General features: G+C 41.6%; 1 protein-coding gene across 1 annotated transcript; it reads right to left on the bottom strand.

Annotated features, from left to right (window-relative positions):
- Positions 1 to 194: 194 nt before the first annotated feature.
- srrm2 (serine/arginine repetitive matrix 2) lies at positions 195 to 14,624 on the bottom strand. Its single transcript, XM_066641963.1, has 14 exons — positions 14,439 to 14,624; positions 12,316 to 12,567; positions 11,944 to 12,039; positions 11,216 to 11,401; positions 9,468 to 9,557; positions 9,204 to 9,269; positions 8,844 to 8,873; positions 8,642 to 8,752; positions 8,016 to 8,151; positions 4,904 to 6,864; positions 3,046 to 3,786; positions 2,637 to 2,714; positions 2,226 to 2,339; positions 195 to 1,391 (listed from the first exon to the last, which is right to left on the bottom strand). The coding sequence occupies exons 2-14, from the start codon at positions 12,558 to 12,560 to the stop codon at positions 848 to 850; spliced, it is 4,398 nt and encodes a 1,465-aa protein (XP_066498060.1). The 5' UTR covers positions 12,561 to 12,567; positions 14,439 to 14,624; the 3' UTR covers positions 195 to 847.
- Positions 14,625 to 15,146: the final 522 nt, after the last annotated feature.

Below are 15,146 nucleotides of genomic sequence, written 5' to 3'. Positions count from 1 at the left end.
ATCAAGTCTTTGGAGCCACTGGGAATATGAAATGTTTGGGTGGATTTCACAAAGTAATAATTACATTTTACTTTTACACTAGTAACAATACCCATTTATTACACTGAACTTTATATGAAGAATTAAAATCCAACTCCCCTTTCATTAAAATGTTATTGTACAAAACAGAAATTCAAATCTCGAAGACTTCAGGTGAAATAGACAGGCAAATTAATTTATTAAATCGAGTTCCAAATCAATGCTTTTTTAAAAAGCATAATTAAAAAAATGTCTACAAAAGGGAAGATACAACCGCTTTTATTCATCTTAGGTTTTTTTTTTTTTGTCTTTTTTTGCACAAAGAGAAACAAAAACATTGGAGTCTACTCACAGACGTGTAAGCAGGACACTGTCCATTCAGATAGCAATTACATTACAGGAGTTTATCTACATCCAGTACATAGCAGCAGGGCAGAGAGAAGCACAGCTCCCTTCTGTTGTACGTTTATAATGGGAGATTCGTTAACTATGAATCTTCAGCTTCTGTTGGCACAGAAGTATGTGTGACAGGGGTGTGTGTGTGTGTTTCTACTTCTCACTCTCTCCCTGCATATGAATATTATACCATAGTAAAAGTAAAAATAAACACGTCTCCCCTGTGATTAATCTGAATTCTGAAAACGCAAGGACTTCTGAGATGTTTTCTTGCTCCAGTTCACAGCTCGATTTTACTCATAAGGCTTTATTTTCTCTAAAAATGTCACCATCTTCCCTGCAATATTCACATTGTACGCACAAAGAACAGGGAAAAAGGAGCAGAGATGGGGGAGAAACAATTACAAAAGGAAGGTGATGCACAGTAAAATGCTTATTTCCGGCTCCTGTTGGGAGATCTGCTCCTCCTCCTGAAGTTGGGAGATCTGCTCCTCCTCCTGAAGTTGGGAGATCTGCTCCTCCTCCTGTTGTCTGGAGATCTGCTTCTTCTCCTGGTGTTGGGAGTTCTGCTTCTTCTTCTGTTGTCTGGAGATCTGCTCCTCCTCCTTATGTTGGGAGATCTGCTCCTCCTCCTTATGTTGGGAGATCTGCTCCTCCTCCTTATGTTGGGAGATCTGCTCCTCCCCCTTATGTTGGGAGATCTGCTCCTCCCCCTTATGTTGGGAGATCTGCTCCTCCCCCTTATGTTGGGAGATCTGCTCCTCCCCCTTATGTTGGGAGATCTGCTCCTCCCCCTTATGTTGGGAGATCTGCTCCTCCCCCTTATGTTGGGAGATCTGCTCCTCCCCCTTATGTTGGGAGATCTGCTCCTCCCCCTTATGTTGGGAGATCTGCTCCTCCTCCTTATGTTGGGAGATCTGCTCCTCCTCCTTATGTTGCAGCTGCTGCTGTTGTTGGGAGAACTGCTTCTGGACCTTCTGTAAAAAGTAAAAAGGGGGGAGAGAAGATTAATAAAGTGTACAGTACAGCACTGACAAACACCATGATATCTAAATACCTACTTTGTTACTAATTTTTTGGAAGTTTTTGGAAGAATTATAATTTTATTAAATTAAATTCTCATGTTATTCTATATTCTTAAAGGTATTTCCAGTATATTTATTGCTGTACTTTTAATCCCAGTGTTGTCTCTTGAATTCTATATTAACCTAACCCTAACTCACTCAACAATGTAAAGCCGCTCCCCCCTAGAGGACACTATCAACAGGACACTTGGATTAATTTTGTCCTGTGTTATTTTTGCTTAGAAATGCATCTATAAACTAGAGGGGGAAAGTTTGTGAAATTTGAATTTGGCCAATATATTTTAACCACCACCTTAAGAAAATTTCACATTAAAAAAAGCTAATATTATTTAGACATTCACATTAAATAAATACTTCAAAAGAGCAAATATTATTTAGACATTCACATTAAATAAATACTTCAAACAAACTCCTCCACTCTAGGGTCTCTGTGCGGTTGTTTAGGCTCACATTTGAGCGTGATTACTGCGTTCACACCGGCACAAACGAATCGCACCAAAAGTGTAAACGAACCAGATTCTGATTTAACCGGACTACAAAAGTGCAGGTGTGAAAATGCCCTTAGACCCCGAAATCCTAACATGGGGACTGAACAACTGACTGAAAGCACTAATTCAGTGGTGTGTAATGTTACTACTGCTACTACTGGTTTTGAGTGGACAAACACCCTGCCTGAAACTGTAAAGCTTTCCACAACCTAAGCCTGTTGATGTGCTTATGACCCACCTTCGTGCAGGAGGAGAGTAGGGGGCTCTGCGCTGTCTCGCTGGAGGTGAATAACTCAGAGATCTGGAGTCTCTCAGAGAGTCAGCAGGTACTCTCGGACGAGAAGGAGGAGAACTTGGAGAGAAGAAAAAAACAAATAAATTCCAAATGAGATTCTTATTAACAGACAGGAATATATTGGAATACACATAAGCCTTGTAATAGAATCTTTATAGCAAAGGAAACAACCAACATTTCATGTAAGTTCATTTGCAAGGAGTTTTTTTTAATCATCTTTAAGTCATTTTGGTTGATATTCATCATAAAATGTTGACAAAAGAACTGCATCTGTGAAAGTAATACACTACATAAAGTCTAAAGATATTTATCTAATAAATCTGTAACAGAAAATATAATAATACAAGATATTACCTTTTCTTCTCCTCTTTCTCGCTCTCTGATGAAGAGGATGAAGAGTGTTGACTTACTGGAGCTGCTACATTTTCTGCCCTAAAAAAAAAAAAAAAAAAAAAAAAAGATCCACAAAAAATGAGACATTCAGAATAGGAGTCACTTTATCAAGGATATATCTTTTCTCACAAGTAAACAGAATTTCAGCCAGAAGAAGAAATGGGTAAAGAGCAAGTAAATAAATAAATAAAAAACACTTGGGGTTTGCATGCTCCACCATCCATGTTTTAGCAAAGCCCGCCTCACAAGGTGGGGGGTGGGGGGTTTAAACAGGTCTCAAACAAGCACTTTCCCCATTTCCGGTGCATTTTTCCAACTTTTCAACTTGAGAAATACATTTAAAGCACATCTTTACTCTGCTGTAACATACCCTTTCTCTTTCTCCGTCTCAGAGTCAGAGCTATCTGAAGGAGAGGATGACGAGGAAGAGGATGAGGAAGAAGAAGAGCTGGAGCTACTCCTGCTGTTCTTCCGGGGCGATGCGGTATCCTGCTCTGGTTTTCCATTCACCGCTCTCTCTCCTCTGATCGGCTGCCTCTGGATTTGAGCAGCTGGTGACTGGCCTCTTGATCTGCCACGTGATGCCTCTAGTGTCTCTGACTTTCTGGGAGCTGGTGACCTGGATCTCTGCGGTTGGTCTCGAGAGCGAGAGCTCGGTCTGGATTGGCTCTGAGGGCTGCCTGTGTCTCGGGTTTGAGGAGGAGAAGAGGAACGAGACCCGTATTTTTTCTCTGACTCACAATTTCTGTCCCTGCTGCTCTCTTTTCTGTCTTTCTGAGAGTCAGATTTCATCCCTCCCTCTCCATTCGGCTTCCTCTGAGGCGAGGGTGAGGGTGAGGATGAGGAGGATGAACTCGAGGAGGAGGAGGATGTGGAGGAAGAGGAGGGAGTGCAGCGTGGAGGTGATACTGTTTTCTTTTCCCTTTCTTTCTCAAGCTCTTTTTCCTGCTCTCTTTGCAGCTCACGCTCCTTCTCTTGCTCACGGATCCTCTCCCTCTCTTTTTCTTTCACCATCTCCTTCTCCCTTTCTTTCTCCCTCTCCCTCTCCTGTTCTCTGGATCGCGACCCACTACTGTGCCATTGAGGAGGAGGAGAAGGTGAACGACGTGACCTGGGGGATAAGAAAAACATTTAAGGAAGGGAGCTAAAGCCGAATTTCTCCAATAGTAGTTTGGTTGTCAGTCAGATTTCATGTTTCTCTCTGTGAAACCTAAACATGCTGCATTCAGTCTGAAGTGATACTGCAGCCAAAAGTCCAGTATTGACAAGAGTGCCAAAACAACAAACGTTCCCGTGCTGAGAACGTAACTTAGCGGCCAATTACAAAAAAAAAAAAAAAAACAAACAAAAAAAAAAAACACATGCTTGTGCACAGCCCACAAATTTTCATCCTGAAACACACCTATGTAAAAGCTTTCTAGGTGGCATTTCTCACTGCCAGAGTTAAATGTGTCAAATGTGTCAAGTAGCAATAGCTCACGTCAAACAACCACTATGCAACACTATGAGGACGGTTTTCAAAATGTGAGGCCTGCTCCCTAGTGGGGCATGAAAGAACTGCAGGGGATGTGGTGCAGGTGAGATTGCAAAAAAATATATCTATAAATACTGGCATTCAACTGATCATATTCATATCCTGAACATTTCTTATTCCCAATAATCTAATTCAGAGTTCAGGATGGTTATGGACCCACAAATGCTGCTTTTTATTTTATTAGCTAGTGTGTGTGTTTAAATTAATTATTTAAAATAATATAAATTATATTTATACTTTGTACAGTAAATTACCAAGATTCTGTATAAAATAAAGTAACTCAAATGTACCACACAAGCAAAGCACAGAAAATGTGTGTGAATATAAACAACAAATGTAAGCAATTATACAAAACGTAATGTAAAATCTTCACAGTAGTGTCTGTGTCGAGTCAGTGGAGGTTATCTGCTGGGGTCAGAACTCATTGGCTGTTGAACCCTAACGGCGTTTTTGATTTTCCTTGTCCTCAGCCGGGGGCTTCTGCTCAAGGAGATGAAACAGATCCGTTGTGTTTCCTCCTTCTTTTGTTACAGGCTTCTTTCATTTCTCACATAACACCGTGGTATATTGTATGTCCGATATCCTGTAACCACACCCCCTTCAAACGACAGAAGCCACTCCCCTTTCCTTCACCTCTGAGCCACTGTACTGTGTCTAAACAACTCGTGTAAAGAGCGTGTTTTGTGTTACATACCTGTACAGTGGGCTTCTCCTTTGTGGGCTCTGAGACCTGCTGCTTCTGGTCTTCCTCTCTCTGGAGCGCTCTTGTTCTCTCTCCCTGTCTCCTGCTCTCCCTCGGTCCCTCTCTCTCTCTCTCTCTCTGACACGCTCTCTGCTGTTCTCTCTGCGCGGAGGAGGTGAGGGTCTCCTGGCCCTGCGTCTGGGGCTGGGTGAACGAGGGGGCTCCTGATACTGCAGAGGAGGAGTGCGGCGAGGGGGAGAACGAGAGGGAGAGGAAGCCCTTCTACTTTGAGCCTCGTCTTCTCGCCCTCTGCCCTTCGGAGAGAGAGGTGAGGAATCCCTTCTTCTCTCGCTCTGTTTGTTCCTGTCACGATCTGCTTCACGGTCAAGCTCTGAAGGGGTGTACCTACTGCTCTCTCTGGGCCTTTCAGGTTCTTTGTTTTGGGGAGCGTACCTGCCTCTCTCGCGCTCTCTGCTTCGTCCAGGAGGAGACCTAGGAGGGCTGGAGCTTTCTGTGGGTGTGTACCTTTCCTTCCCACGATCTTTCTCTCTCTCAGTTCCTCTGTCCCTGGGAGCTGCTCTTGGAGGGGAATTTGACGGGATCATCCTTCTGTCCCTCTCCACTTCTTTGCTTCTTTTCTCCCTATCATCATCTCTACTGCCCCTCTCTCTTTCTCTCTCCGTAGGCGTGTACCTAGCTTTCTCTCTCTCTGGTTCTCCATCTTTTCCTTCTTTCTCCTTCTCCCTCCGTGCAACAGCCTGAGCGATGAGGGCATGAGGCACCAGCTTGCCATAGCCACTGTTTTCGTTTGGAGCATTCTCTTTTTTGTCCTTCTCATCGTCATCAGAAGATGAGGATGATGATGAAGAGGAGGTGGAAGATGAAGAAGATGAGGATGAAGAAGAGCTGTCACTGTCACTATCACTGCTATCACTACTGCTGCTGCTGCTGCTGCTACTGCTGCTTGCAGCTTTAGGTTTGCTTTTCTCCAGCTTCTCTTTTTCATTCTCTTTATCCTTCTCCTTCTGCTGTTTTTCTCTCTCCTTCGGACTCCTTTCCCTCATATTTCCCTGCCTTTCATCCTCGTCTCTCATCCCTTTCTCCTTTCTTTCCACCTCTGCTGCAGACTTTTCTCTGTCCACCCTCCTTTCGGTTTCACCGTCTCTTCCGGAGCGTCTCTCTTCAGAGTGTTTGTTGACAGAGGGCCTGGACACTTCTTTCTCTCTTTCTTTCTCTCTCTCATTCTCTCGTTCCTTTCTCTTCTCTTCCTGCCTCCTGGCCTCCTCTCGCTCCCTAATCGCCTCTCTCTCCCTGGCTTGCTCCTTTTCTCTCTGTTCCTCTCGCTCCCTTTCCCTCTCCTTCACTCGTTCTCTTTCACGCTCTGTCTCTTTTTGCTTTCCGTTTGAGAACGGTGATTGTCGGGCAGGAGAGACCGAGTCACTGGAGCGGTTCCTCCCTCTTTCTCTACCTTTATCACTTTCTCTCATTCTGTCATCTTTTCTACTGGGTAGGGTCTCTCTCTCCCTCTGTCGGTCTCTCTCTCTTCCCCCATCTCTCGCTCTTTCTGAAGGAGGTGCGAGGGGAGCTCTCTCTTTTTGTCCGCTGCGTCCTCTCCGTGCTCTGTCTCTCTGAGGCGAAGGGGATGGAGATGAAGAGGAGTCGTGACGTTTTTGTCGTATGTCCCTCTTCCTTCTCTCATCCTCATGCTCCTTCTCTGCACTCCTCTTCCTCCTGTCTTTCTGCCCCTTGGGAGAGGGAGACGGAGAGGAGGAATCATGTCTTTTTCTCTGAGACGGTTTCTCTCTCTCCTTCTCTTCACTCCGTGCTCTTCGGTCTCGCTGCTGTTGTTTTGGAGGCGGAGACGGAGAGGAGGAATCATGTCGTCCTCTTTGAGGTTTCTCTTTACCTCGCTCCTTTTCTTGATTCCGATCCCTCTTGTTCCGATCAGGGGACCTGGAATGCCTTGGAGATCTCTGGGGGGGGGGAGAGAAGAGTAATTATGTAAGCGCCATAATAAAAAGGCACACCTTTAAAGAGCCGGCTTTTTCACAAAAGCTGAAGGGACTGACCAAGTAGGAAAGCAAGCCTTGCTTTAGGGCTGCACCGATTTAGAATTTTTTGGGCTGATATGATAACCAATAGTATAGCACCTTTGAGTAACCGATAAGAAGAACAACAACAGTTTTATATAGCTCTTTTCACACAAAATATTACCGATATTAATATTAGCTTTTTAAAAGCTTTTTAAAGCAAATTCACAATTTGTATATTTCTCTACTTTTTACATTTATCCTTTTAGTTTATTCGTTGTATTTCATTTAAACTTTATCAAAGATTTACTGCTGGTTGCACATGAATGGTTTCTAGAGGAGCGCTAATTAGTGCAGCACCGGGTTTGTTTTGGAGAGCGCAATATAAACCGGCTCAGAGTGAGCAAAAGTGAATGTTTGAGCGAAGCTCTCCTGCACTGTGGTGGTTACTTTGTCATTTACCCTGTTGTGTGTGTTTACATCTGTGTATGCTTATGTTTTCACCCTCAAAACCGACAATAAAACAGAAATTTGTCATAGCAACGAAGAGCTTTAATCCCAGAGCCGGTTCTCTGCAGAAACTGTGAAAAACGCCCAGACGGTAGAGGTAGTTGTGCAGTTACAGGTGTCGGTGTGTATGCACAAGCACAAAAAAGGCATAGGTTAATCAATGTAATATCAGCTAAAATTCCAATATCGGCCATATAAAATCCACATATCGCAAATAATATATCAGCCGTCGGTATATCATGCATTACTACTTGATTTATTAAATCAATTTTGAGTAAAACTGCTTGCTTCTAGTTTCATACCAAGTCTACAAGACTGAAACAGCTCATAATTAACAGAAGCCGAGACTTTTGCACACTGCACGTCAAAATCAAACCACATTATGTAATCTGTCACAGACTTGCTTGTATGGTTTCTGACACTAAAGAACACTGTTGTCTATAAACATGCACAACACCGTAACTTATAGCTAAAACTGTAAGTAGCCAGTGAAGTTTAAAAACATTTTCTATAGGGACACCTTTTTGTGGAGAGACATCCCAAAAATTAATATATGGTCAACATGATCCTTCCCCATTTCATACCTCTCTGACCTCCATCTTTTCTGGGCTTTCCTGTCGGCCATGCCCCCTGCGGTCAGGAGACCTTCCCCTCCGTCCTGTTTCAGCTCTGGACACAGGTGCAGTCTGCTGTCTCTCCTTTAATGGGGCTGGAGACCGGCTGAAAACAATAAAAAGGCCTGTGTCAGCCGGCTAAATTATTACACCCAAATGAAACTTTTAGACATGCTCCCAATTAAGATTTTTTTTACACTTCTGGACTGTTCTGGGTATAAACTGTGTTATTTGTGGTTTATTTTTACCATTACTGTCAGATAAATATAGCTTTTTCCTGTTCCTGAAAAGTTTTTTGTTTCCTGAAAAGGAAATGCGCGTTTTTAAATTGAACAGTAACGATATGTTAAAAAAAATAAAATAAAAAATATCAATCCTGATCTGCGGGTTTTTTGCCATTCAGGTCACATGGACACTTATCTAAAATATATCTGATCTAAGAACACATGTAAAAGTTTTACAGATCTGACTTGAAAATTTGTGTTCACACAATGTAGTAAATATGAGATCTGTGTCACGTTAAAGCAAACAATCAATCTATTACCACTTCAGCCCAGTAATGTGAACATAGCCCACCGTCTAACAACCCATCTCACCTGTGAGTTGAACTAGACGATGCATTGCGCCTTTGGCTCTTTGTAGGTGGAGGAGAGTCGTTTTCGCTGCCTTTTCTCTTTCTCTTTGATGCCTGTTTGTCCTCAGAGGAACTGAATTAAACAGATGGAGAACACAAATGTTATCCAGTGAACAGAGAACCCCGGAGACCCACAGACTGTAATTTACAAACAGCAGACTCACCTTCCCTGCTCACTCGGATCTGAATCCTCACTACGGGGGGGGGGGGGGGGGGGGGGGGGGGGGGAATAAAAAATAAAAAAAATAAAACACATTTGAATTTTTAGAAAATGTGACATATGTTTGTCACAGAGGATGTGATTATTCTAAACATATCATTACTCGTGACAAAATCTCATCTCTCCATTGATGTTGTTTACAAACTTTGACCCGCTGCTCTACACTGTCAACAAACTTACAATGAAGTGATTCATACAAACTGTCCAAAATTAATCTAATGGTTATGCTTCTCTTTCAAGGCTGCAATTTTGAAAATACAAGATTTCGTTCCAGCGGCATCAATGTGCAGAGTTACTAAATTACCGCTTCTTTTTCTTCTTCTTGTTCTTTTTCTTCTCCCTACGGGGGGGAGGTGACGGACTTCCTGAGCTAAAGGATAAAGAAAAAAAAATGGGGAAAAAAGTCAGATCAAGATCAAACATTATGGCCAGTTATCATTCTTTTAAATCTACATCCTGTATCTCTCTCCATCTGTCTCTTTTTCTCCTACATCTGTCTCTTTCTCCCCCCCCGTCTGTGTGTGTCTATCTTTCCCTCCATCAGTCTCTCCCTTCATCTGTCATATACCTGTCTCTGCTTTTGTTTTTCTTCCTTTTCTTCTTCCGGCTCTGTTTCCGAGTAGAAGACGAGTCTGACTCATCAGATACCTCTATGATTCTGTAAAGACAGAAACAGGTAGTTAAAGCTTAGGATTTGTTTGGAATATCTAGTTAAACAGCTTAAGAACTACTTGAATATCAAGGAAGTAAACAGACAATAAAATTAAGACTTCCTATGTAAAGTTATGACGATCTCAGCTGCAAACTTTCCACAATCTCCATCACTCTTTAATCTTCAATAACCTGCTTTAAGCCCAAATCCATTCTACTCGACCTAATTTAAAATAAGCATGACTGCACAGAGCATGGGGAATTGTTTTAGTTAAAATTTGAATTCTTATAAATAAGTAAATATTAGAGGTGGGACATGATTAAAAAAATTAATTGAATTAAAAGCTTTGTAATTAATTAATCAAAATTAATCACATTTCAATATTTAGCATGTAAAATATTGATTTGAGATTGGTTGATTCACGGGTTTTTTCAAGGGGGCTTTTTTATCATTTACATGTATTAGACTAGGCCTGTAGGTGACAAAATATATCATTGACAAGTACTTCTTACGTACATGTATTGTTCACGTCCACATCCAAGTGAAATTTACTTACGCTAAATCCCAGCTTAGGAATTACTCTATTAAAGAAACTGGTAGGATATCACATGTAGTTCCAGCTCAAAAACATTATAGAATGACTGTTTAATGCAAAGGGTGGGTTGTTAACAGTACAGGGAGGGTTTTAAAAGTCAAAATACTCGTTAAATACATGAAAAAAATATCTTTCCTCTACTTCGCGGAAAATTCGTTTTTCACGGGTGGTCTTGGAACGCATCCCCTGCGAAAAACGATGGATCACTGTACTGTTAACATTACTGACCTGCGCGCTAGCCCCAACATGTTTTGCGTTGAGGCGTTAACGAACGGTGGAAGTGCTCCTGTGATAAGCAAACTCCTTCCTGAATAAAGTGCAAATAACGTTTTTGTTTGTACTTCCATCTGGAAGATTCTTGTATTTAAATTTCCCATCCACCAGCGTAGTCTCTTACGTCATCTCCATCATGTTCATCACATTGTGCGTCATTATAACCTGTATGCCTGGAACTCATGCACTGAGAAACTTTCCATGGTGCAAAGTGCGATTAAAATGCATTAAATTTTTTATTTCGTTAATTTCCTCGTATTTAATTAATCAAAACTAACACGTTAAAGTCCCACCCCTAGTAAATATGTGTAGGTATGTGGTAAAGATCACAGGAGTGAGTGTGTCTGATAATGTAATATATTTGCTTCATTTACGTTCCTACTCCAATAAAACTAGAAATTTAGAAAACTAGATTTAGAGGCTTAAAGCAACATATTCTACCCCTTTTCCACAAGTGAACATGGTTCTGGGATCTTGAATGAAACATGAATGAGACATGCTTTGGTCAAACTACCACAAGGACCAAAAACCACAGCAGCACTCTTCCCCTGACATTTTTAATACAGCATTCTTTAATCTCAGCAATCCATAATCTACAAGAGATCATTCCACCAATTTACTAAAGTCCATCCTCAGTTTCACAATGTATACTTGCAATTGAATGGAGATTTCTTAGATCAAAGGCCCCATTTTTGTTTTTTTATTATTATTAAAGCAAGAAAATCATTAAATCACGGGAATGTTTTAATAAACTGAAGGGTTTTTTCACACCTCTTGAGCAGTAAAGTCCACTCACTTATATTTCTGCTGTTGCAGTTTCTCCCTCTCCAGTCTCTCCTGCTCCCTTTTCTCTTTCTCCCGGTCCTTTCTCTCTGGGTGGAATGAGGAGCCATCCACATAGTCTGAGCCGATGCCAAAGGCTTCTCTCAATCGATCGTTCTTTTGCTGATTTGCTGCTGCAAGAGCATGAGTCTCTGTCACACTGAAGAAGAGAGAGAAAGCGAGATAATTTTACAACACTACTAACCAGTATCTGATCAAAATCCTGACACTGAATTTGTGTGTCTTACACTGAAGCAGAACTTAGCATGTAAACATCTTATTAATAATCTGCTGAATTGTAAATCATAAATTCATCCATCCATCCATCCATTATCTGTACCGCTTATCCAATTTAGGGTCGCGGGGGGTCCAGAGCCTACCTGGAATCATTGGGCGCAAGGCGGGAATACACCCTGGAGGGGACGCCAGTCCTTCACAGGGCAATCATAAATTCATACAGATTTAAAATAGTATAAACAAATCTATGCACACATGCACAAAAATATTTTTCAATAAAATGCAGATGGTTTAGTGCTGTAGCCCAGCATCATATAAAAGTTGTGCTTTCCTGGAAAACAAAAAATAAATAATCAAATAATCAAATGAGTGATTGTAAAAGCCTCTGTAGATCACAAAAAGCTGCTGTCCTTAAAAGAACAAAGCTAAGATTTTTCTTATATTTAAACACAGTCTAACACTCACACTTGTTTCTCTGTAGATGGAGGAGGCGGCTCCTGTTTCTCCTGCAGCATCAAACGGAAACTGTTAACTTTTTCTTCAATCTCCTCTGGAGAGTAACTGTCAAAAAAAATTGAGCATTAAATTTATATTTAAAAAGTCATGAGTTCAATAGAATTAGATCAGTCAATACTGTAAAGGGGCAGAAAAAGATGGTTAAAAACAGCCATAATCAGCCAAATCAGATTTGATCTCTGCATCTTGGTGTGGGAACATTGCCTTAAAATCACACTTAAGAAAACAATACGGTTTGCCTTGTAGTGTCAACCAATCCAACACAGAACCAACCCCAGGCATTTTGAGGGTGACAGATGGACCTGGTATAAAGGACCTTACCCCTGTTCTTCCATCATATCCTGAAGTTCAGCGCACTTGACCTCAAGCTGCCTCTTCCTTTGGTGCTCCAGGATCTCGGCGTTGGGCTGGCGGTTCAGCTGGCTCTCCAGCCTCTCTCTGTCCTTCTCATCCTTCACTCCACCCTCATCCCTGCTGCGTTTGGAGCGGATGCTGGAGAGGTTTCGCTGCACATAGCCGTTAGTGCCGCTGCCTCGCGGTGTGGTCAGTCCAATACCGTTATACATCTCTGCCCTGAGAGAGAGAGAGAGAGAGAGAGAGAGAGAGAGAGAGAGAGAACACAAACGTTACAACTGATTGATTTTATTAATTTTCTTTACTTTTTCCCCACTCGAAAAATGCTTTACACATATCTGAGAACAAGATATGAGCCACTGTACACCATAAAACAAAACAACAAAATTAGCAGATATGCCACTGTGAAGAGTTTAAATACTGTACTTAAATATTCCATTCACTCAACTCAACACTTTACGCTCATCCTACACTTTTCAACAGGTGCAGCACACCACCTGCCAGGTAGGTGACCATTATCAGCTTATACAGCCTACAGAGCTGAAAATCATGCTTAACAGTACTAACACAGGACAAAATAAATCTCAGATTTCAACACGACACAGAGCAGCATTTCCCAAAATGTTCAGGGATATGAGCTCTAGCTTTAAAATCTTATGTCTGTTTACTTCTTGATTACAAATGTATCATTTAAGACTCTTTTAAAGCTGTGGTATGTACGTTTGAAGACTTGGCTCCGTCTCTGGTGGAAAAAAAATGTAATTGGACGAAATGTGTGGAAGAATGGGCGGCACGGTGGCGCAGCAGGTAGTGTCGCAGTCACACAGCTCCAGGGGCCTGGAGGTTGTGGGTTCGATTCCCGCTCCGGGTCACTGTCTGTGAGGAGTTGGTGTGTTCTCCCCGTGTCCATGTGGGTTTCCTCCGGGTGCTCCGGTTTCCTCCCACAGTCCAAAAACACACGTTGCAGGTGGATTGGCGACTCAAAAGTGTCCGTGTGTGTGAGTCAATGTGTGTGTGTCTGTGTTGCCCTGTGAAGGACTGGCGTCCCCTCCAGGGTGTATTCCCGCCTTGCGCCCGATGATTCCAGGTAGGCTCTGGACCCCCCGCGACCCTAAATTGGATAAGCGGTTACAGATAATGGATGGATGGATGGTGTGGAAGAATATTTTGTAACGTTGGTCGTGCTGTATTCAATTTCCCAGAGCGGGTGATTATTTCAGGATTTACAGGTGGACTTTTATCAATTGTTTTCTCCTTGACACATTAATGCAAATTTATACTTAAAAAAAAAAACAAAGCTAGACAGTTTTATTGTACACTGGTAACGCGTGTAAGGCAGGTCAAAATCTTCTGACTATACGAAAAAAATATTAAGCCAAGCCCAGCCCTGCTTTTTAAATGAGGATGCTGAACACAACAGAAAATGAAAATACAGTTAATCTGCAAATTAGTCTTAAAGGTATAGCGTAACAAACCCGTTTAAAAATGGTCGTGAAATACAAAAAAAAATCGACGATTGTTAGGAAATAATTCCAATGTACAGAAGTGTATATATACTCTCAATAAATGCTGATGACGCTGTATTTTAACAAGTTAACACCATTGTTTTCCAAGAAAATGGGCCACATGCTCAGCTAAAGTTGGCTTGGATTTTTTTCCCTCCACCTTAAATGGTGCAGCATTTACAATGGGACTGTTGGAACATTTAAGGTGGAACAGAAAACCTGAAAAATAGGTCGTCATAAACAAAGCAAATTACCTAGCAATCCGTGTTAAAAAAATAAATAGGACTAAACAGAAAGCCTGTATGTATAGGAATAATGTCATGAAAATGTATAAAACGTGGTTAAACTTGGCCTAAATTCAGCAGCAAGGCCAAGGCCAGGTTTAATCAGCTACCGACATTTTCCGCGGGTTTGTGAACACAAGAAATGACACTTAAGCGTTAGTCTCAACAGAGAAACACTTATATTAATCAGTACAGATTTTTCAGCTAGTTTAATATTCGAGATTAACTGAAAAAACGGGTCAAACCGCGTTAAGCTTGAGTGAGCCTGCTAACTACAGCTACTTCGGCTAACGTTACGCACCTTTTTGTTCCCCGTTAAACAGAGAGAACAGAAAACGGCGGTTTCTCCGCAGACAGGAAACAAACTCCCCGAGGAGATTCAACCAAAAATATGAACTCGATTAAAGTCAGCAATCTGCTAAACTCACGGCGAACTGCAAAACTGCACCGAACAGAATAGCGTCACTGTAACGTCACGCGATAAGACGCGCCGATATCAAAGACTACATTTCCCACAATCCTGTTCTCTTTTGCCATGCTGATTAAAGATACAATAACCTAACCAGCATATTTTCGTGGGTCCTACAAGGATTAAAGGTAGTTCACGATTGTAATCAAAATACATTTTTATATAATTCATAAGATGTTTCCTCACCATGCGCTTGAAACCGGTCTAATGTGTTTACTAAGCCCCAGTGTCTATAAACAAATGAAAAAACAAACAGGCTTGGCCCGGAATGCTGGTTTGTCTCTCTCTCTGCTAATGGCAAAGGCATCTAGAGTTGTTTTACACAACACAGAGAACTTAAGTATTGAAAAGCATGAACCAAGATGAGGATGTTTTTTGCTGATTCAAACACCAACAAACAACAGTCATTATTTCCATCCACTGACGGATGATGTTGATAGATTTAGTCATGTTTTAACTATCAGTTTATTACTTGTCAGTAATATTTTGTATAAGTGCCTCATAATCCACTGATTGTAAAAGTCAGGAGAGTGTTGTATC

This window comes from Hoplias malabaricus, chromosome 13, assembly GCF_029633855.1.
Source record: "Hoplias malabaricus isolate fHopMal1 chromosome 13, fHopMal1.hap1, whole genome shotgun sequence".
In the NCBI taxonomy this organism is placed as follows: Eukaryota; Metazoa; Chordata; class Actinopteri; order Characiformes; family Erythrinidae; genus Hoplias; species Hoplias malabaricus.
This window is presented reverse-complemented; position numbering and strand designations above follow the sequence as displayed.